The sequence below is a fragment of the Heliangelus exortis genome, chromosome 12 (genome assembly GCF_036169615.1).
Source record: "Heliangelus exortis chromosome 12, bHelExo1.hap1, whole genome shotgun sequence".
Lineage (NCBI taxonomy): Eukaryota > Metazoa > Chordata > Aves > Apodiformes > Trochilidae > Heliangelus > Heliangelus exortis.
The window spans coordinates 19,792,360-19,814,015 of NC_092433.1; the positions used below are offsets into that span (position 1 = coordinate 19,792,360).

Sequence of the window (21,656 nt, forward strand, 5' to 3'; positions counted from 1 at the left end):
AGTAGACAGCCAACTAAAATCAAAAGCATCAAAACATACTCCACTAGGTCTGCCAGCAGGCCAGCTGGTCCCCAGCATGTACCTCCACTTCACCAGCTATCCAAGCTCTACCCTGATTTTTGAAGATCAAACTTGCTTCAATCAAAAAGAAGGAAAAAAAAGATTCTTTAAAAGATGGGACCTTTTAACCCAAACACTGCCACAACAGCAACGGATCACAATGAAATGAGTTCTCCCCTTTACCTCCTGTCTTTCCTAACATGAACATGCTTTCCAGGTCTCCTAGAAATTCCTACATGAGCAAACCACAGCTCCAGTGTTCCCCAGGTCACTGTCTCCTTGTCCCTCAGGCCCTGGCAGTGCTCAGCCTTTCCAGAAGAACTCTGAAAGAGCTACCCACAGGGACAGCCTGTTCCAGCACCCCTGTCTCCAGAGCTTTGTGTTTCACCTTGTACAATTAAGGCAGCAGCACTGTTCTGCAGAGTGTACAGATAAAAATGTCTTTGATGTTTCAGTGTGTCTCATCTAACTGGAGCTGCAGCAATGAGACATCTACCTTTCCTTGAAGGCTGCCAATATACACCAAGCTAAGACTGCAATTGCCTACTGAGCCCGTTGCCTGAAGGAGGACCCACCTCCATGTTTAAGATTAAGTTCAGTACTCTTACTCACGTTCAGTAGGGCCTTAGTTCCTCAATTTTCCCTGGAAGGGGCAGCAGTAGCATTCACCTCTCCAATCCCATGGCAGGTCTCATGTCTCTCAAACACTGCAAATGTTTGTCCTTTATGCCAACAAGTAGAATTTGAACTCTGATCTATAACAAAAAAACAAAAAAACACAACTTAATTTTTACTTAGTGAAAAACCTAATGCAGATGGAAAGCAGCAAGAAGAGTTAGATAAAACTCATTATTATAGAGTATGAATTATTACCCACAAGTCTCATAGGTCACCTCTGCTAGGCAGTGAAACACACATACTCTTAGCACAAGGCTTATTCAAATACAGACTACCTGACAGAATGGGGCTATTTTTATGTAGGCCAAGCAATATTCAAGCACCTTTCTTAAGCAGTTAAATGAAACTCATACTAGAAAGCACATCAGGAAGGAACTTAAGTATCTCAGAGACCAGGCCTTGCCCATATCCCCACCTTTCTGCTGCTGGTAAAAATAAAAATGCCAACAGCCAAGAAGCCACCAAAATGCTGTACCAAGGAAGTGATATTATTTGAACTTGGTAAAACACACAAATCTTCCCACAGGATCACAGCTGGCATCTCAGTGTGCTATCTTCCATCACAGTTATTTAGACTGTATCTCTACTGGGCTGATTCTAAACCAGCTGGCTTGGCTATTCCTGATTTCTGAGCTGAATCTGGCTGAGATGCAGGCAGTCAGTCTGCCCTGAGCTTGCTGTTACCATGGCCACGCTGCAGCAGGACCTGTGCTGGCCAGCCTAAAGCCAGCTCATGGATGTCCCTGCCAGTGCCAAATCAAAATAACACAACATTCCCTTACAGAAAAGGTGATGCCTTTGTGTGCTGCAGGGACTCCTGGCAAAAGAAACTGAGAAAAATACTTCAGTAGGATTTAGGATTTTCCTCAGACGCTCACAATAGCAGTTGAAGAAAATCAATCATGCTGCATGATATAGAGGATCTTTGTGTGAACCATCACCAGGGTTTGGAATTCACAACTCACCATGTATATAATAAATCCTGGTGTTTGTCAAGACTGTGAAGGCAAAAGAAGGAATGGTCACTGATATACCAAACCCTCTCCTTCAGCAAGATGAAGAACTACTGTTCTTAAAAAAAAGACATTGCCTGGAACCAATATTACATGATCTTTGCCTTCTGCAATAAACCAGATATGAATATAAAAAGAGAGAACAAGTATGTATTTTCATCCTGCCCATTATCAGGTATCAGCAGACTGGTAAGAACTGCACACTCAAGAAATGCAGTGATAAAATACACCCACAGCTCATCATGCAGGATGAGTAAACAACAGTTTACCTGATTTGGGGTTTTAACTACATAAAGTTTCAGCATAACGGTGTGAATGGCTGAATTACAATCTTTTGCCTTATTTTATGTACAGAAACTGTGATCTTCCCTTTCACACACACACAGGCCTATTGAAAAGTGTTTTCTTCTTACCTCCTTCATATCTTGTATGCCTCTTCTCACCCCTGGGGATACTTTAACAGCATTACCAACTGGTTGCTAATTAACTTTTACTCTGGTTTAGTTATTGACCATTTCCCAGGATAGATTATGCAGGAAAACTATTTCAACCATAGCACAGTTTTAGCCAGAGGTAAAACACAATACCTAGTAACAGGCTGTCTTTTACCCTTGTGGGAGATAAATAACCATGGATGCACATGATACAATGCCTGCAGATAAAAAGAATGCCTCCAGATAATAATGTTTGTCAGAACATATTTGCACATTTCTTTGAAATTATATATTTAGATCTTGCTAATTATTTGAGAAAAATCAGACACCTCTCCACAAAGAAAGTCAATGCCACGGTTGTATTTTTTCCCCTCAAGTCTAGGTTGTCATTTTTTAGAGTATCCAACCTTTAAAGCTTGCTTTTACCAGTTTTCTTTTCAGTCATTTTAGTAACTTACGCTTACGCAAACACCTCTGTCCTAGAATATACCTGTACAACTTGTCAAGAACATCTTTAGAATTGGAGTCCATTAGAATTTTCTTACAAACAGCCTAGATCACACTTTGAAAGCCCTGACTTTTCTGTTACATACTCACTCTCTTGTACTTATTCTGCTTTTCCATGAAAACCGCGGGACCTTGCTGTTACTGCTACTCAAACATCACACAACCGGCAGCTTCACTAAGTTGTACAAGAAGGGAGCAAACAACCGTAGGTCACCTTAGGGTCTTTTTCCTTTACAGCCACTGGAATGGCAATTTAAAGAACATTCTGCTCAGCAGGTTTTCAGATGGTGATTTTCCTTCTCCTCTTAAAGGCATAAGGGAGGCAAAACACCAGAGAAAGGGCTGTGTCACAGCCTTTGAAGCAACACTACTCATGGACTGGAAGAACAGCAACAACAGAGGTCATTTCTTCTACCAAATCAAAGAAGAGTAAAATACTCTGTCACTGACCTGCAGACCCCACCATTTTACTCTGTTTAAGTCACCTCCAACAGACCCAGCTTAAAAGATGTGGGTATCTGCTTCAGGATACTGCATCTAAAAGCACACACCATAGAAAACACCCAAACAATGAGGGGGTGTTAGTTAAGAACTTCTGCTGGAGGAGGAACTAAATGCTGGTACTGCTTCCCAGCCTTCCCCATGGTTCTGTGGCTTCCTGTAATATGGAACTACAACTGCTCTGCACCAAAAACTCCCTTCACTTCAAAGACATAATGGCCTACTAGAGTTTTCAAGTGCCATACCAAATTAAGTGAAACAAAACCACACCTAAGATCCATTCTTCACTTTTTTTATAGAGGCAAGTAATAACAATTTAAACTGGTCCAACAACCATTTGTAATTTCTAAATTTACAATCTGCCTGCTTGGTACAAAAATAGGAAGCACTCATATTATAGAAATACAGTTCTTTCCACTTCGCATGCAAAATACATGAGATACTAAACATAAAAATGCAGGTTCAGCAGTTTGATTACAAAGAGGCAGGTTGTACCAGTTCCCCTGAGGAATCTTAAACTGTGACCCCAGGAATAAAGATAAACAGTATCACTCGTCCCTACCTAAAATTTAGCTGTAATACCTTAGGTATCCAGAGATCCCATTTAGCTTTGAAAGCCAGAGAAGTTCCATTGCTCCTCTGCCCTGGTCTCCCAAAATCCCTCTGGTTTCCCTTGAAGAAGAGCTGCATTTTGCTGTATTATATTTTCCAGACAAGACACTTTCTTCAGAAATAAATACCAAGTGTAGAATCCCCCTTGGCAGCGAGCACCCTGAGAAGTGGCTCTGTAAGGCCAAAGAACATTTAAGTGCAGGGAACACAAAGCAATGTCCAAATGGGCAAAAACCCATCAGCCCTGGCCCTGCTCCACTCCTTGGCTGTTTTTCACTCCAGGAGATCTCTGCAGACCATGCACCCTGCAATCCAGAGAGCAGAGAAGGAGCCAAAGAGAGGAGCCAGGATCTGCACGCCAGCCTGACCCCCCAAGCACACCCTGGATTCCTGGGCCTGGAAGCATTAGGAAGTGCAGAGTTGTTGAGTTTAATTTGTGGCTAATGACTAGGGATATTAGAACTGAAAGCATCTGGAACTGCTGGTTTTTGCTATATATGATGTTAGAAATGCAAAAAGGAACTCCCCACTGCAGCCCCTGTATGCATGCTTTTTATCACCTTCTTCGCATGCATTTGTCTGCTTTTTTTATATTGTCAATAGTACAGTGTGCCGAGTGTGATATAAAAATTTATTTAGAATTAATTAAGTTTCCAAAACCACTGGGAAAATAACAGAAAGTGGGCACGTGAGAAGGGGGAACGGAACTGAATCTTGGAACTGAACTACTTAGTTGAATTCTTTTAACATCCTTCTCAGGTGAATGCAATTAAAATGCAAGCCATCAGAAAAAAACACAAGTGCATTTCTTGATCACAGGTTTGTGTATCTGTTTATATCCCAGAGTCACTTTGAAAATACCTCCTCAAAACAGACCACTCCTGGAACACCAGCATCTTCACTCAAAAATCAAAATTACAAAGCACTCTGAGAATAACACTTAAGGGCAGCTGCCTTGTGATGGCTTTAGGAAAAGAAAGCCAGCAGATTCTGATCTCTTTTACAGTAGGTAATCCAGCATAACACACTGATTTCTGTTGGATCTGCTCTGCATTTATACCAGCATAAAATTCCATCAAATTGCCTCCCACAATGGCAGGAGGAAGAAACCAAGGAAGGGGAATATTTAAAATACACAGCTCAAAGGACTGCTCAGCTAATTATTCACAGTGATGAAAGAAAAGATATTTCAACCAGAACAGAAAACAACCTAAATCACACTGAGATTACGTGACAGAACTGCAGGAAACAAAATTCTGAAATGACACAGTGAAGGCAGAAGGCAAAAGCAAACTCAGATAAAAGGCACATGAAGAAGTAGATCCTATGCAAAAAACAGTATTTCAAGTTTTCTAACTTTCTAAAAAATCTTGTCAGTTTTTTCACTGGAAGGAAAGCGTCTGTCAGAGAGAGGAACAGAGGGAAGCAGATCTGAGTCAGGGGAACAAAGGCAGATCAGTACAGTAGAAACAAGGCAGCAGCCAGTCCCAAAACAGTCTGGCACACAAAGCGTACCAGTAATTACCAGCTTCTGAGCAGACTTCGGTGAGACACAGTGGAAGAGCTGTAGATGAGATGAACAGATGGAAAGACAAAGCCAATCAGGAATCAAAATACATAGTTCCAGCAAGGAGAATCTCTGCCAGTGTACATTTTACAATCTTTATTTCCCTAACTAGGTCAAGTGATTTTTTTTTTAACCCTTAACTGCTGTCTGCAGTGAAAAATTTTGAAGTGAGAAGGACAGATCCCTAAGAACCACCAAATATATTCTGAGCATATCTGGAAAATACAGATTAACATACTCATGTTGGAAGCCCTTTAAAGAAGAAGTGCATCAAAAACACAAAGTTAATTCCAGCTATTGCAGTGCACTCCACAAGAATATATAGAAGAGAATAAAATACAAAGTGCTTTTCAGAATGACCAGAGAGGGTGTGAGGGAAAAACAAAGCCCAAACACTTTGAATACAATGCTGACAAATGGCAAAATACCTTGGTAATTGCATTCAGATTTCTTATCAGCAACTACTTCTCTTCCTTTATTCTTATGTCTCTTAATAGTCAGCTATCAAAACAAATTTGTGATGTAAATAATAATGCACTTTATTTATTAGCATTCCATGGCCACTGGTTTGTGAGTTTGTCAACTCAGGAGAAAACTAATGGGTAGTTCAAGTGTTCAAAATCTGGTCAACTATAATAATCCAAACCATTTCAGTTATTACTGTACAGACATTATTAACAAAGGGCTTTCCCTCTCTATTCTACCCCACACAAATTATTCAGATGCTGCAATACTGGCATATGTGTAGATAATCCTGAGCAGGGAAGATTCTGAATGCTAAGCAACAGTTTATTTTGCCCGAGTGGGAACACAGATTGGCCATTGTATACAAGTTTCCATGTGGTAAGACACAACAGCCTCAGCATGCTTTTTTGGCACCAGACACAGTCCATCATGTCCAAGAGGCAAGAATTTAGTCAATATTTGATCTAAAATCCCCTGAACACCACAAGAATTACAAAGATGCATAATGCTGAAGATTATGTTCCCTTCTCTGCAAAACCAAGCCTAATCAAAAGCCTGCTGATGTCAATGGAAGGACTCCCACTGCCTTTGCTGGTGCTTGGCTAGGACAGAGAGAGAAAAAATAAATTGCTGGAGTCCCGGGGTAAAGAGAACCATGGCAGCAACCAGCTTGATTACTCTGCTTTAGCTCTGGCAGTTTGGCCAGAAGACTGGACAGGCTTCAGAAGACCCAAGCCCCATGCCACATCCTGCTAGGCAAGCTTTGATGAGTCACTTGTCCTCTGGACCTCACTCATCAGTCCTTCGCTCACCTCTTTTGTAGAGCCCTCCAAGATCTCCCGCTGCAGTTACAAAAGAAAAGCACAGCACATGGAAGCTGCTATGGTCTTGTTGACACAAAGGTTTGGTCCTCTCTGAACTTCTGTTCAGAATTTAGCTTTCCACTTTTGTATCTTTTTGGCCAAGAATCAGTTTTTGGACTCTCTACCAGCCATCTGCAGTGTAGCTGAGCTGAGGCACACAACCACTGAGATGATGATTGCAATCATGGCTCTGTACCAGTAACACCAATGCCAACACCATGAAGGACATATGACTTTAGGTTTATTTTTCAAATGGTTATAGTTTTGTTCACTTATTACAAAGGTGAGTCCTTCATCTTTTAGACCAATGAGGGAAAGCAATGAAAAACTAAACAAGATGTGTATTAGGTAAAAAACTTCACCATCACTCAAAATACAAATTATTAATAGCTATTAAATAGGAATAAGAGTATGAAATATTTATTCTAGTAAGAGACATATTAGCTAGCAGCATTAGACTGTATTGAGAAACAGAAAACTTAGACTGAATATCAGGAAACTGTCCTGACAAAGTGCTATTGATTACGGAAGTATCATCCTAACAAACAGGGAGATTACCTTTGGATTTCTCTTGGAGAGAGAATGAGAAATCATTACACAGTATAGAAAGCTACTCTGCATGCAGGAAGAAAGTGTTACTTTCCAGAGCTGAACAGAGCACTCCGAAGCAGGCAGTCGTTTTCATTTCTGCTTACTTTCTCAACTCAAAGCATGTAGGAAGCAAGCTGACAAATAACGTCCCTCTGCTCTGCCTGCAAAAACCTCGGGGAAGAAGGCTGTTTTGTTCTAGCCACCAGGTTTCCCTACAAGCTCCTCCAGCACGTTGAGCAGCACTGCACTGCCATCTCTTGTCAGGTATTTAGATAACAATTTAAGTTCTATACAAACACAGGAATAAATTGACATTAAAAAGACATTAGAAGATATTTAAAAACCTATATATATTTCTCTTACTAGCCAAATAAAAACGGATTGAAGCTCTAGATGAAGAGTTTAGTCTATATCAAGTCTATTTCCCTGACTCTCAAGACTTGTACTTAGTGTTAGACACACCTAGAAAACCAATTGTTAAGAGTTTAAACATGGCCTATATATTTTTTTTTCCCACAAAAGCCTGACTAATTTTTATAGCCATAACCACGGTCCTGAATTCAAGATTTATCCACTTGATTAAGACAGTGTCATAATGCTAGCAGAGTTGTGGGCAAAAACATGGCTTTATGTTCTTGGTCCTTGCAAATATATAAAATTATAAATAATATAATTTAATGCACAGAGAAAAGACAAAGATGGGAGTACAGAATAATGCCATCTGTATATGGCAGACCACTTCCTCCTCTACATGTACACAGTCCAGAATGTTCCAGGGGATGAATTTTTTTTTATTTGCACAAAACAAGGATTGAAACACATCTCCCTCAACATCAGTATGTCTTTTAACAGAGATCTTACAGAGGGAGAATGTGCACATACAGCCAGCCCACCTAAACTGGGAAAAAGAGTGACTCATACTGGGATTCTTCAGGAAAGATCTCCTTCCAGTGGGAAGTGAGGACCCTGGAGAAAGGAACCTTTTGTGTCCATCAAGCTGAATTTCCAAATACCTTTACCAAGCCTTGGGAAAGAGGCTCTTCACATATCTAACTCACAGCTATAAAATCTAGACTAAGAGTAATTCCCTAAACAATTCAGTAACTTAGTCACAGGGAAATCCAGTGGCATTTACAGGGGATTATAAACGTTAACCATAATTTCTGTAACTACGTGCAAGTCCTCAACTGAACTGTACAACTCAGACTTAAGTTACTGTAGAGTATATGACACAGAAAGCCTTGGCAGCCCCAACACCCGGGAAGCACAGCTTTCTAATGGGCAACAAGCACCTGAATAACAGCTCTTACAATGCACCAAACCTTGCACCAGTGTAATATACCATTATTCCACTTAAATAAACAGGAACAATCTGCAGCAGTTGAAAGTCTAGCCCATTAAATGGGTCTTCCTGACACACATTACAAAAGAATGACAACAGCATGATCTTTAGAAAAAAGCCATAGAACTATGAAGTGGCAAAGAGTGTGCTGAGGTAAACAAGGTCACTGTCTGCTTACTGGAGATGCAGTTATACAAATTTGACCTTTCTGTAATAAGTGGTAATTTCAGTGAAAACAACCTTTCAGTTCAGAAGGAAAGGGAAGTAAGTCATGTATCCTGCAGTTGCAGTTTATGATGAGACTCCCAGCCCTAATTTAAAGGTCACCAACAACTCTTTGAAAGCAAGATTGTTTTTCACTTTCTCCACATTTCACATCATGTTGTCAGGGTTTACTAGCCCACAACAATACCACACAGCTTCTTAGACAAGAAAGAACTTCAGCCTTCCCTTCAGTACTCATCACCTTATTAAACATGCCAAAATTACCAGCAAGAACAGTAAGAATGATCAGTAAATATGTTGGTACAAATAATTAAGCAGCTAATCTGTATTACACTATGATATCACTTTGCACTCTGGAACAGAAGACCTTATTATACTAGGTGGTCTACACTAAGGCTGGGATTGAACAGTCAGTCTGCTTCCCTTCCCTTAAAGAAGATCATAAAACATGATACAGATCAAAGTTTCTCTGGTTTGCTTGATTGGGTTGTTTATTTTTTAAAACCGTTCCTAAACTGATGCTAGAAACATCCTTATCTCTATCAAAACTGCATATTCTTAGTAGTCATGGCACCAGGAATACTAGCTGCAGCCAATACATTTTCACTTCCAAGACTAAAAAAAATATGTGGACATGAAAACTAATTACAGCCTTTAAATCCACCAGGTTCAGATTAGCTCGTAGTTTGCCCTCTGAGAAGGCAAGCACCTTACCTGCAGCTTTGATAAGTAAAGGTCTTCTACCTCTTCCTTGTTATTTGACTTCAGTGATGAATGGATGTAATCCAATCTCAGCCATACAATAACAGAAATAACCATAAATTGAGAAATACTTAAGGAACTTGGGAGGAAAGGTGAAAAAGCAAGCCACAACTGAAAACGTCTTATTCAGGAAATACTGTTGTTATATGCAATACCCTAAGAATACCTTAGTCAGCTACTAGTTTGTAGATGCTGCCAGTTAAATAATACTGCTGAGGAAGATGGTAACTCCTGTGTCACTGATGAGAAGCTTTGCTTCTCCAAACTCATTAAAACAAAAGAGTCAAATGGCATTAAACCCAGCTAGTGCTAAGTGAAAATCAGAGCAGACTATTTCCTCAGCAGCTGAGCTATGATTCAGATAGGAACAGAATTCACTCCTTCACCTTTGCCTACTCAGCAGTTTGTGATGCAGGCTGCATGCAAAGGATACACATCCTGGAGGTTAGAGTCAAAGACAGGATTAATGATGTTCAGTGATAGATGACTAAAAAGATAACTTCCTACATGGAGGCTCCCTGGCGTAACACTGGGATCTTCACATTTGTACTTTTAGATTTGATTTGTATGTCTAGAAATACCTTCTGTGCAATCCTTAATAGAACTGGAGAACACCCATGGGGAACTCTTAAGCCATGGTATTGCCAGAGCTTGGAAGGAAGCAAAGAACTCTTTCTGCTTTCAACCTAACCCATATAAGTTCTTCAAACACCTACTTACCCCAGTAAAGCCCTCTCCAGGGAAGAGATTCAAGCTCGGACTGAAGACAGACAGCAAAAGTGTGACCACACAGCAAGCTAAGCAAAGGACTTGCTTGAGAAACAGTGGCTATTCCTTCCCTTCACTGAGTCTGACAAGCTAATTAGCAGAAGGTCTGTCACATCCCTGAGGAAGCAGCCTCTGTAGAGAAGAGAACATGGGTAGCCTGGTGCAAGGGAAGGATTGGTTTACCCTTACAGATGCACTGGTACACCAGGTGATCTTGCTGTTCAGCTCCTGAACAGTGCCCTTTCTGTCTATGTCACAGACACAACCCCAGTGGAGGCCACTCGTTTTATACAGATGAGCACTTCAGAGCAGTCAGTGTTACAACAAACAAGAATGACAGCAGACTGGAGATGACATAAAACCACATTCAAAACATGTCCCTTTCACATAGTGTTGCAGATGTTTCATACCAACATTGCTGTCCTTAAATAATCCCTCTTCTTCCCAACCATACTGGTAGCTGCAGTCCCTACTCCCCAGAAGTAGGAAAGGGCAAGTAGCTCAGCACAGAGCAGAGGACAGCTAATGATACTCACAAATATGATGCTGATGAGGGTGGTTTCAGCTTCTTCACAGATAAAGAGCAATTAATTTGTCTGTGTATACCCCCAAAGCTTTCTATGGAAAACTGTTTCTCTAGCTAGACACTCAGTAAAAGTAGTAATTTCTGAACCCTCTATCAATCCAGTTACCTGTTTCAGGAAGGACTGTGAAGGGGAAAGCAGTATCACAAATGTAGCCACCAAAAGCAAAATGACACCTAGACAAATTGTTCATATTTTTTAAGTTCAGGCCAGAAAACGAATTTTTACTTTCTCAGGTACACCTTAGTTCCAACTCTTCCTTTGTTATTCCCTTTTTTTCTGCTGCAGGCATCATTTGACCACATCAGTCTACAGTGGACATTTAAGAAGAACTTGCAGAGAGAAACTTCAAGGGCTTCTGAGGAGAAACTAGTGGCCAGGGTATGAATAGAGATCCCACTGCCACTTACAGGAGACTTGCACATGTAAGGGTACAGAATCAGGCCATTTCTCATGGCTCCCAGTTACTTGGATTGCACCTGACTGTAAAGTGTTCAGAAAGACTGCAAGGTACTTGAAAACTTTCATTTCACAAAAATGCAGAAATAGAGTTGCAGAGAACATAATGATAAAAATTGAAAGATTACTAAAAATTAATAGTTTTGAAGGGTAACTAAATTCTAAGCAACTGGAATGCTGCGTAAACTGTTTTTTAGTAAGACTGTAATTTTTCTTCCTAAATTTTCTTTTAGAAGGAACATTTAGAAAGTTTCAAGAATGATGCATTTGAGATAAATTGCATTTAAAAGGTTAGAGTGCAAAGCTAGATATCTTAGTTCTACACAGGATGGCTTATTAATTGCTCCAGATATGCACATCCTCATAAATTTGTTCACATAATTTGACAAGGGGGAGTGATTTACTGTCACAGTGCAATACTACATTAAATGCACATAATTCTTTCAATTTTATATTGCTCCTCTCCTCTTAAAAGCGTTCTGTTCAACTGCATGCCATATGGAATTACAATTCTATAATCATAAAGTGGTTTATTTCACCACTGCAGCACATACAGTTAACATTCATCTATATTCTTACGGATTTCATTCAAATTTAAGTGAAGTTATGAAGCAGGAAGATAAGGGACTTCAATTCTCGTGACACATTTTTCTCAACAATGCCCACAGGAAAAAGCAAAATACAATCTTTTTGAAAGCATAAGTAGCACAGCATCATCAGGTTGAAAATTTTGCAATATATTAAGCAAATATTGATAGGAAAAAAAACAAAAACAAAAAACCCAACCATTTTTATTGCTGTCAAATAATTGAATAAAGGAAAGGCTGCAGACCAAGATGCTATGAGTGACAGGAACTGGGTTCACCTACCTCCGACAGGCCAAATATTTTAAAATGCAAATTCATGTAACAGAAGTACATCCTGACATTGGTTTTCACTGAAACTCATTGCTATTAATCAGAAGGCAATTTGTATGGTGAGATCCCAGTTGTTTCCATTGTTGTGATGTTTGTATTTACATCCAAAGATGTAACAATGTTGAATTATGTAACTTCTTTAATCAGACAAAAGTCAAGACTTGGAGAGTCTGTGTGTTGAGAAGCTAATGGTTCCTATTACCTAATTGACGCTGCAAGCAGAGGATGAGAGCTGAAGTGCAGAGCCATGTGATAAGCAAGGATTGCTCAGCCCCTGGTTAACTCTTTTCCTGTGTTTCTGCATCTGTTTTGTTATCTGTACAATTAGATGTATCCATTTTATCTGGGCTGCGCAGCCGAGGCCACATGGGGAAGAATTCACTCCTTCAGTGTCTAGACACCAGTCTTTGAACTTGTCTAACCTGACAACATTGTCACTCTGCTCCCCTCAATGGGAAATTGATTTTTTATACTTCACTGTCTGCAAATCACTATTCTAACAGATACACAAAGGCAGGAGGATAGAGTACCTGCCCACTAACCTGATGGAGATGATTAGCCAGAAATGAAGGGCAAATCAAAGGAAAATTTAAAACTGACATGAGAAGAAGAGCAGCACAAAGATGGAATAATAATAATAATAATAATAATAATAATAAATAATCTAAGATTAATGAGGAAGAAGACACTACCTGAAGAGAGCATGGATAAGCAGCTAACAAACTCTTAACCTAGGAATGAGAGATTCCAGTCCCTTTGGACTGTCTGCATTCAATGCTACTATTTAAAAAGCACTTTATGTCTCCTGGAGGAGACCTATCAAGTACATCACACAGGAGAGGTACTTCCTCTTAAAGTAAAATGGCAAGTTTAAATATCTGAGAACTGTCTGAATAGCCTCTTTGGAATAAAATCAGGCAGAAAACATGTAAAACAAAATAGAATATTTAAATTAACACTTCATTCTTCCAGAGATTGGTTCTATAAGTTAAAATGACTTTTCATCATTTTTTCACCCAATATGGACATCTCAAGAGTTCAACCCTTTGATAACTCAATACAATAGAAGCCTTGGGTGGGAGAAGGAGGAGGAAGAAGGAAACACTGGATTTTCCATGACCTTTTGCTAATATCCAAAGCCTCATCTCCCGTACACATAAGCAATCTGTTTCTTTTACTACAGAGTAATGACTCACTACTTCTATAATTTAAAAATGGAAAAGAATTCCATCTGGCACTAAGGATGAGCAGCCAAATTATGTGTGTCTTTATCTAAAGGTCAGTTGGGTAATGACAGAAAGCCCTAAACTACAAAACCAAAGTGCATTTTAATATTTGCAAACTCCCAAAACTTCAGTATCTATCTCATAAAACTGATCAATCACCTTCCCCACAACAAGAAGTGCTCACAGATGAAAACATCAGCCCCATGAAGGGAAGGCTGGAAGGCATCCATGGGAAGCAGCTGTCCTGGCTGTGCATATTTAAAGCCTTAGGTCAATTTATTCTCTTCTGTGATGAAGCACAGATGCTACAGGTATTTATTTTACAGTCAGTCACACCAGCATACAATGATGTAAGATATAAAACAATCAAAGTGTTCCTCAAAATTATACTAGCCAGATACTGGGAGGCAGTGACCTCCAGAAGCTCCTCTTCCATACCTTCCCTTCTCACAGAAGTGGAATGCAACCCTAAACAACCCCACTCATTATTGTCCCATCAATCCTGCTATCCCTGTTAACCCAGAAACATGGATTTCACCATTCAAACTCACATGTACTGCTCCTGCTGTTGCTCAGATGCTCTTCACAGGCAGGAGGAAGGGGACATAATAGATGAAGAGTCTCCCAATTTCCTGTATGCTGCAGAAAGAGGGATCAGAAAAGTCACATCAGTGACTACAGAGACACAAATAACACCTTGCTGGAGGGGCACAGAGCCTGTTCCAGGGACTTCTGTTTCCTAAGTCTGAGGAACTGATTTCTGGATGTGATAGGTGATTTCAAAAGGAAAACACATGGTTCACACAACGGGAAAAACCAGGTGAAAAGGCAGTAAAAGCTTCCTCAACCTTAAACTCCAAAACTACTGACCCAGGGGGCAAATACAAAAGCCAGCAGAACCACCAGCAACCAGAGAACACAACTGACTCCTTTTTCCTAGCCACAGCTCCATTTGCTGTTCACAGAGAAAAGATGAGGTGAAACCATTCATGACTGCTGTATTCTTCTCACACTACAGAGGAGATTTTGCCTCAACTGTTTAATGGGAACATCGTATATAGTACTGGTAAAGCCTTCCAGATGAAGTCTGAGCTTGCTTCCATGGGTATGTCCCTTCATCCAGAAGACTAATTTGGGAGATTAGGGCCTTGCTCTGCATTACTGGAGGTACAAAACCTGCCAAATCATACATTTTCAGAGAGGAGGTAGCAGCTGTCTCCACTGCCCATGTACAGCTGGCTGTATTTTCCCACCCATGTTACAAAGAATCAGCTTATTTAGAAACAAAAATTTATTGACATTTAGAATGTCAATATACTAATATAAATATATACACAGTTGAGGTGCCCATCCATGTTACAAAGTATCAGCTTATTTAGGAAACAAAAATATAAAATTTCAAAATACTAATATAAAAATATAGAAAGTTGAAGTGCCAACCAGGCATGATGGAATAAAAACTTCAAAAACCTAAACCAGCCCAAACTGTAATACTTGCAAAATAAGGAGGGACTTACATTAACAATTAAAGTAACTCAGTAACTTGTAACTAACATAAAATTACTCATTCTGGAGTGTTTCCACGTACATTAACACAAAGCCGCACCGGTTCCTGGATGGTCAGCCCCAGAACAGGGAGCGACCCACAACAGCAACCACACTACCTTCCCACCACTTCGGGACAAGGGCAGCCTTATCCCGCAGGCACAGGGAAACACGGAGCATCCCTCGCCAGCCCGGCCCTCAGCAGGGTGTGGGCCGGCCGGGCAGAGGGCAGGACCCGGAGCTGAGGGGAGGAGCGCTCTAAAATGGCGCCTCCCTCACTGCCTCCCGCCCGCCTCAGAGGCGCTGCCCCACCCGCACGCACGCGCCGCCTCACCCCTCCTGACCAATCACAGAGCGGCTCCGGCGCCGACAGCCAATGGCAGCCGAGCAGAGCGGGGGGCGGACATGGCGGACGTGACGGACGTGACTGGCGGGCGGGAGGCGCTGCCGGTGGCTGTGGCGCGGGGGCCGCTCGGGGAGGCCCCGCCGGGGTTCCAGGTAAGGGGGGAAGCGGAGCCGAGGGGAGGAAGGGGATGTGCGGAGGGATGGAGAGGGAGAAGGGCTCAGGACGCCTCAGAAAGCCCCGCGGCCCTTGCCGTCCCCTCAGCCCTGTGTGGAGGGGTGGTGGGGTTCCTCCCAGCTCACCCAGCAGCCCCGCGGTGCTGCTCTTGTGCGCTCTTCCTTTGCGCTGTATTCCAGTTACACAAATACAGGATATTTTTGTGGATTTTAATGGCGCGGTCACCTTACAGGAGGCTCTTGGTCTCCAGGGCCTCGTTGTTACTGGGGGCAGAACTGTGCGAGAAACGCTACAATTCAGAAATTCTACATTTTTAGCTTTTTTTTTTTCATGCTTTCTCGGGCATAGCCCACTTTCTGCCGTATTCGCTGTTACTTGTAGTAAGTTATAAACACATATGCTGGCAGGACAACTTAATGCTTGGGAGTTTATTTGCCTCAGTGGTGTTAGGAGGTTGGGGAAGAGGTAAAGATGTGATCCAGACCCGATTCGGATTAAATTGCATCGTGTGCCGATATTGTATAGAAACAGGAAAGATTGTACACAGTGGATGGTAGAGGATAGGAACAGACAAGGGACTATTAAACCTGGTTTTGAGTAAAGCCAGTTGACTGAGGAAGCTGCTGATTATGAATAAAAAGAACCTCCTGACATGTTTCCCATCACTTAGAAGGTACCAGACTTGAGCTACTCTGATATTTAGGAATGGTCCATGCTCCAGGTTTCTAAATAAAGCTTTGCAAGCTGAGTACTGAGAAGAAAGGAAAAATATAGATAGAGTTGATTTTATATTTTGATCCTTAAATTCAGCAAATGTCAGCTTTCATTTTGGAGCAGTCCACGGTTCTATAATTATTCACCTGCTGGGGGCATTAGTGTAATATTGAGAACCTAACTTTCAACTTGTGTCTTTTGAACATAACCCTGCTTGTTGCCACAGACAGAATTCAGGGTGAAGCAAATGCTCTCACATTTTACCTTGAAAAAATAGTATTTAGCTCTGGTTGCTTTCTAAACATATAGAGGTGTGCTAATACACCACCATCATCATTTTGTATCAGAATTCAAAGGAGCAGGTATGTATACAGGATTTTGAAGATATAAAGAGTCTTAATTTTTAACAAAAATGGGCGTTTGAAATTCTGTGACTTAAAATACCTATAGACTAACCTTACAAGAAGCCTGTTGAGCATTTTGAAGGGCACAAAATTACTTTAAAGATACTTCGCTGCTTTAATAAATAAAAATATTCTATAGTATGCTAGCTGACACTTTTTTTCTGCTAAGAAAACAACACAGACCACTGATTCTTTTTCTGTTTGTATGGAAAATCTGATTTGCATTCTTTAAAACATTTTAGAAAAGGTAGGAACCTCATTAGAAGTTTACAGGAAAATGAAGCATTTGTGATTTCAGTTCAGAGATCAGTTGTTGCCCAACCCAGGCATCTTAAAAATTCGGGAGCCTCTGGAAAGAAGCACTGAACATGACCAGGATTTCCCTCTTGTTCTTTTTGCAGTATAGCCCAGACAATGTGGCTGGGGCAGATGGGAACGTTGACCCCACTGAAATCACCTTCCCAGGATGTTCCTGTGGTACCATCTCCTGCGTGGCTCACGTCTGCTCGTGTCTTCACCAGGGTGAAAATTACAACAGCTTGTGCCTCAGGCCCACGGAGGAAGAGGAGGGGTACAGCAGGCCTGTGTTTGAGTGCAATGCCATGTGCCAGTGTGGGGAATCCTGTCAGAACAGAGTTGTGCAGAGGGGGTTGCAGCTCAGGCTTGAGGTGTTCAAGACGGAGAAGAAAGGGTGGGGGCTTCGTACCCTGGAATTCATAGCTAGAGGAAGATTTGTCTGTGAGTATGCTGGTGAAGTTTTAGGCTTTAATGAGGCACGTAGAAGAATTCAGGCCCAGACATCAAAGGATTCAAACTATATCATAGCAGTGAGGGAGCACCTGCACAGTGGTCAGATACTGGAGACTTTTGTTGACCCTACATACGTTGGTAACGTGGGCAGGTTCCTCAACCACTCCTGTGAACCAAATTTATTTATGGTCCCAGTTCGAGTTGATTCAATGGTGCCCAAACTGGCACTTTTTGCAGCCACTGATATTTCTGCTGGAGAGGAACTTTCATATGATTATTCTGGAAGATTTCATAATTTCCCAATTACTAAGAGAGAACAAAAACCTCTAGAGGATGATAACAGACTGAGAAAACCTTGCTACTGTGGTGCCCCCTCATGTGCCTCCTTCTTACCTTGGGACAGCTCCCTCTTTTCCACACCAGACACTTCTTCAGGGAACTCTCATGGCATTTCAGTCCCTAACCATACCTAACAAATACCATTTTCCCCAGTAGCTAAATTGCCATTAAATAAAACTCTGGTTTGCATTCTGCCAAGGAAGAATGTGGTTTTGAGACACGTCTAAAGACAAGATTTTGAGAATAGCTTCATGAAACATCTTAGAGACTGTTCTAAACGTTCAAGGTATGATGGAAGGGAGTACTGGAGCTTCAAGTTGTTCCAAAATCAGTTCCTCAGCCAGGCCTGGTGGGTTTTTTTCTTGTTTTCTTCTGCCAGCTTGCTGTATGCTAAAGCACCTGTCTCCATGACATGTCTCCATGAAATGTCACCTGTCTCCATGAAATTGAACACTGGTACACAGAAAGGACATGTGGTAACAGTGAGAAATGTAACAAAGTTATGCAGAAGAATGAGACCAAGGATGCTGACATTTGTAAGAATGACTATAGAGCTCTTAAAACTGATTAAACTATATTTTTTTAATTACTTGCTATCAGGTTTTTTTTCTCCATGGAACATTCGTTGTCATTGTAAGAAAACTGCCCAGAAAGATCAGCCTGAATGCTTCATCCCCCACTCTTCAAAGTCACATACATCTTCGTGCCAAAAATCTGCTGTTAAGTGCTAGTTCACTTCTGTTACCATTTAGCTGTGGTGCAAAGAGAACTGCAGGCTCTGAGATGTACACTCAGTCTTTTAAAATCATGTCCTACTCAGGGTTGATCTGATCAGACTTCTGCAATGATAGCAACTAACTATCCAGAGGACTTCCCAGCACTGTTACTACTCGGGAAGCAAATGCAGCCTCTGCACTGTGAAGCAGTGTGCTGCTGCTGTTCTGATTGCAGAAATGGGTTCAAGTAGGAAGCAGAACTTGTGTTTTCACCTTGTAGAAGAGGTGGATCCAGGAATGTTCCTTTCAACTATGAACTGGTTTGTGGGCCGGGCATTATCAAGCAAGGCCTGTCCTCTCCCAGCAGGGGGAGAAGGTCATTGCCTTTTTTGTCATTCTTGTTCAGATCCAACACACAAACACTGCTTCTCTGTCTCCTTACACCAGGGACACGGCAGGGAGCTTGCCAGGTGGGCTGTGATCTGCAGCAGCACATCACTTCCTTTCTAGAACCATCAAATTAAGGAAGCTTCAACCAGGCTCATTTTGAATTTTCCCCACCTTTGATATACAGCAAGGCAGACAAACTGCAGTGCTGCTTTTTACAGTCACAGCAGCAGTGGCACAACCCTGGGGCATTCATTGCCTCTGTACAGTTCCATCTGTACCTGTGTGCATCATCTTTGACAGAGTCACACGAGGTAGGGGCTCTGCTGTTACACAGGCCATGGGTAACTTGGGTTTTTTTTTAATAAAAGACAACTTTGATTTGGAGCAGTGCCAGATGAGCCTGATACTGACAAGGGATAAAGACATTTTGTTGCTATTATCTTGCTGTTTGTTTGCTAAACAAAGTTTTAGTGTTTACCTCAACTTCCTTGCTAAGCTTCAGTGTTAGTTTTTTTCCATTTAATATGCATCTTTTTTTTCTTTTTTGGGACAAAGAACTGATCAGATTTACATAGAGCTGTGGTTTTTGTTTAAGATAAGGATTACCACTGGTTAGTCATTAAGTGTCACTTCTGTCAAAAGCAGTTACCAGGCTGAGTGGCCATGAGCTCTATTCTTGCCTGACTGAAGGTGCCTGCCTCTCCAGAGCAGAAGTGCTGCACTAGATACCAGAGTACAGCTTCAGTTGCAAGTTCTCTTGTCCTATTTAGAAGCAGGACAGGTTTTCTTGCCCCAAAGGGCACTGTGCCAGCCACCCTCAGCCTGCAGGACTGGAGGGCTGGGAGTGGAGGAGCCAATCTGCTTCCTCTTTCCCTCCTGGAAAAAAATGTCAGGACTAGTTTTATACCTGTGTTCCTATTTCTCTAGATGAGATGAGTTTTCAAGATGACAGCACTACTTTGTTAGCTTCCTGTTATGAATATGTACTTGGCATGATTTTAAGTAGTCAAGGAAGTGTAAATAAATAAAAAAAAGCCCCAAAACACAACCCCTCAAACACCATTAGCAATATCTAGGCCTTGCATCACAGCCAAGCCTTCTGTCCCTGTGCAATCCTACCCTTCCAGGCCCAGCCAGCTGATGCTGCTCCTGGTGAGTGAAATAGGAGTATCAGGTACCTGGTTAGACTAAAATTCCATGGCATGGAACAACAAGAGTGTTGTGCTGTTAAGAACAGCCAGGCACATGAAAGGTCTTGCAGGGACATGAAGTGTTAAGTTGTCACTGAGTGCTGACCCATTGTGGCACTTTTTAATGGCCTTTTGCCACAGAGCATGGGCTTTGTACTCCTCTGGGCCTTAGCACTACAGCTGCATGAGAGGAGGGAGAAAAATGCTACTAAAAATACATAATATAGCTTTAGAGGGGGCTAAACAAAATTGACCCTGGTTTTTACCTGCTGCATTTTTGGTCACTTTGACCTTTGGGTTCCTCTCAGCTTCATCAAGTCCCAGTCTCTCTTCCCAGCTCAGCTGCTCTTTCACACCTCCCATCAAACACTCAAAGGCTGAGCTCCCTCCTTCCTCCTTCCTCTTCTCCTTGCAGCAACCATTAGCAACATTTCAGTATCAATACTCACTCAAGCTTGGAGCTTCACTCCCACGTTGAAATCTGATCAGATTAATTCAGGAATGTTTAGTGAAAGATCTTGTAAGAAAATACAGTAACCATTTCCCAAACAAAAGCAGCAGAAATGGGACACATCCCACCATCTCCACCCAAGAGCAGGAAGACTCCTCCACAGCACAGTGAGTACTGTGAGCTACACCTGATGATGTGGCAGCACGAAGATGTTCTGAAATAGTCTCCAGAATTTTCCAATGTATGGAACTATGTATTTTTCTCTATTTTTTTCCAGCATAAAAACCAAAACCAGCTCTAGGCAAAATCTTTTGTGAAGATAAAATACAGAAAAGAATCTTTCCCTATTACTTGGAGTAACCCATGGTTTTATTACATAGATTTAATTAAACATTTCATGCTGGTAAGGCAGTCCTCACTATACAGAATACTTACCACAGCTTTTATCACACTTATGGGAGTGCCAGCCCATCCTGGTGTACCCTGGAATCAATCTGCTTCCTAGAATCCCCTTCAAGCCCTGCTTGAACTCCCCAGGGGTTCTGCACTCTCTTCCCCTCACCATCAAACACTCCCGGGGGAAGGAGCCACTGCCTGATGGGTTTGTGTTAAACCCAAACCCAGCTTCCTCCAGAAAGGACAAGGCTGGAGGAGCCTGGCACCAACACAGAAGTTTGTTACCCCACCAGACTGTCACTGTCAGCTCTGCAAGCAGCTGAGCTCAGTCCCTGTCTGACACAGAGGGGTCTGGTGGAGGCAGTGACTGTGACACAGCCCAGGGCCAGCGTTCTGCCAGGACATGGGGCACAAACTGGGTCTTCTGCAGGCTCCACCTGGAGCAAGCAGTAACCTGGCCCAGAAACACCACCAGATACTGTGTCCTGGCACCACTGACACTGCAAAACACTTTGTGAGAGGCCTGGAATACATTCAGATCCCCAAATGAGGCAGCTGTCATCACTCCCATTTCCCTTCCTCCTTGCTGAAATTCCTCTCCTTTTAAGTGGGATGGTTGAGGTGTTTTTTTTTTTCTTTTTTTAACAGAACAGTTTAAAAATTTACC

The 21,656-nt window shown here is 41.7% G+C and overlaps 1 protein-coding gene and 1 long non-coding RNA gene across 2 annotated transcripts in view; one reads left to right on the forward strand and one right to left on the reverse strand.

Moving 5' to 3' along the window:
- LOC139801711 (uncharacterized) overlaps window positions 1-15,400 on the reverse strand; it is a 131,684-nt gene extending 116,284 nt beyond the window's left edge. Inside the window, exons 1-3 of the long non-coding RNA XR_011728280.1 lie at window positions 15,163-15,400; window positions 14,126-14,213; window positions 673-815 (exon numbers count right to left, since the gene is read on the reverse strand). This is a non-coding gene — a long non-coding RNA (uncharacterized lncRNA). The remainder of the gene's footprint in view (window positions 1-672; window positions 816-14,125; window positions 14,214-15,162) is intronic.
- A 91-nt stretch (window positions 15,401-15,491) lies between these two features.
- On the forward strand, window positions 15,492-18,435 carry LOC139801710 (histone-lysine N-methyltransferase SETMAR). The gene is made up of 2 exons (XM_071756347.1): window positions 15,492-15,617; window positions 17,159-18,435. Exons 1-2 carry the CDS (start codon window positions 15,525-15,527, stop codon window positions 17,978-17,980), a joined length of 915 nt encoding a protein of 304 aa, XP_071612448.1. The 5' UTR covers window positions 15,492-15,524; the 3' UTR covers window positions 17,981-18,435.
- The last annotated feature ends 3,221 nt before the right edge of the window (window positions 18,436-21,656 follow it).

What these genes read in the sequence shown, in the direction of transcription:
- LOC139801710 (XM_071756347.1), top strand. Translation starts at nt 15,525, where the DNA reads ATGGCGGACGTGACGGACGTGACTGGCGGGCGGGAGGCGCTGCCGGTG. An exon ending in AGGCCCCGCCGGGGTTCCAG is followed by an intron (nt 15,618 to 17,158) that starts GTAAGGGGGGAA and finishes TTCTTTTTGCAG; the next exon opens with TATAGCCCAGACAATGTGGC.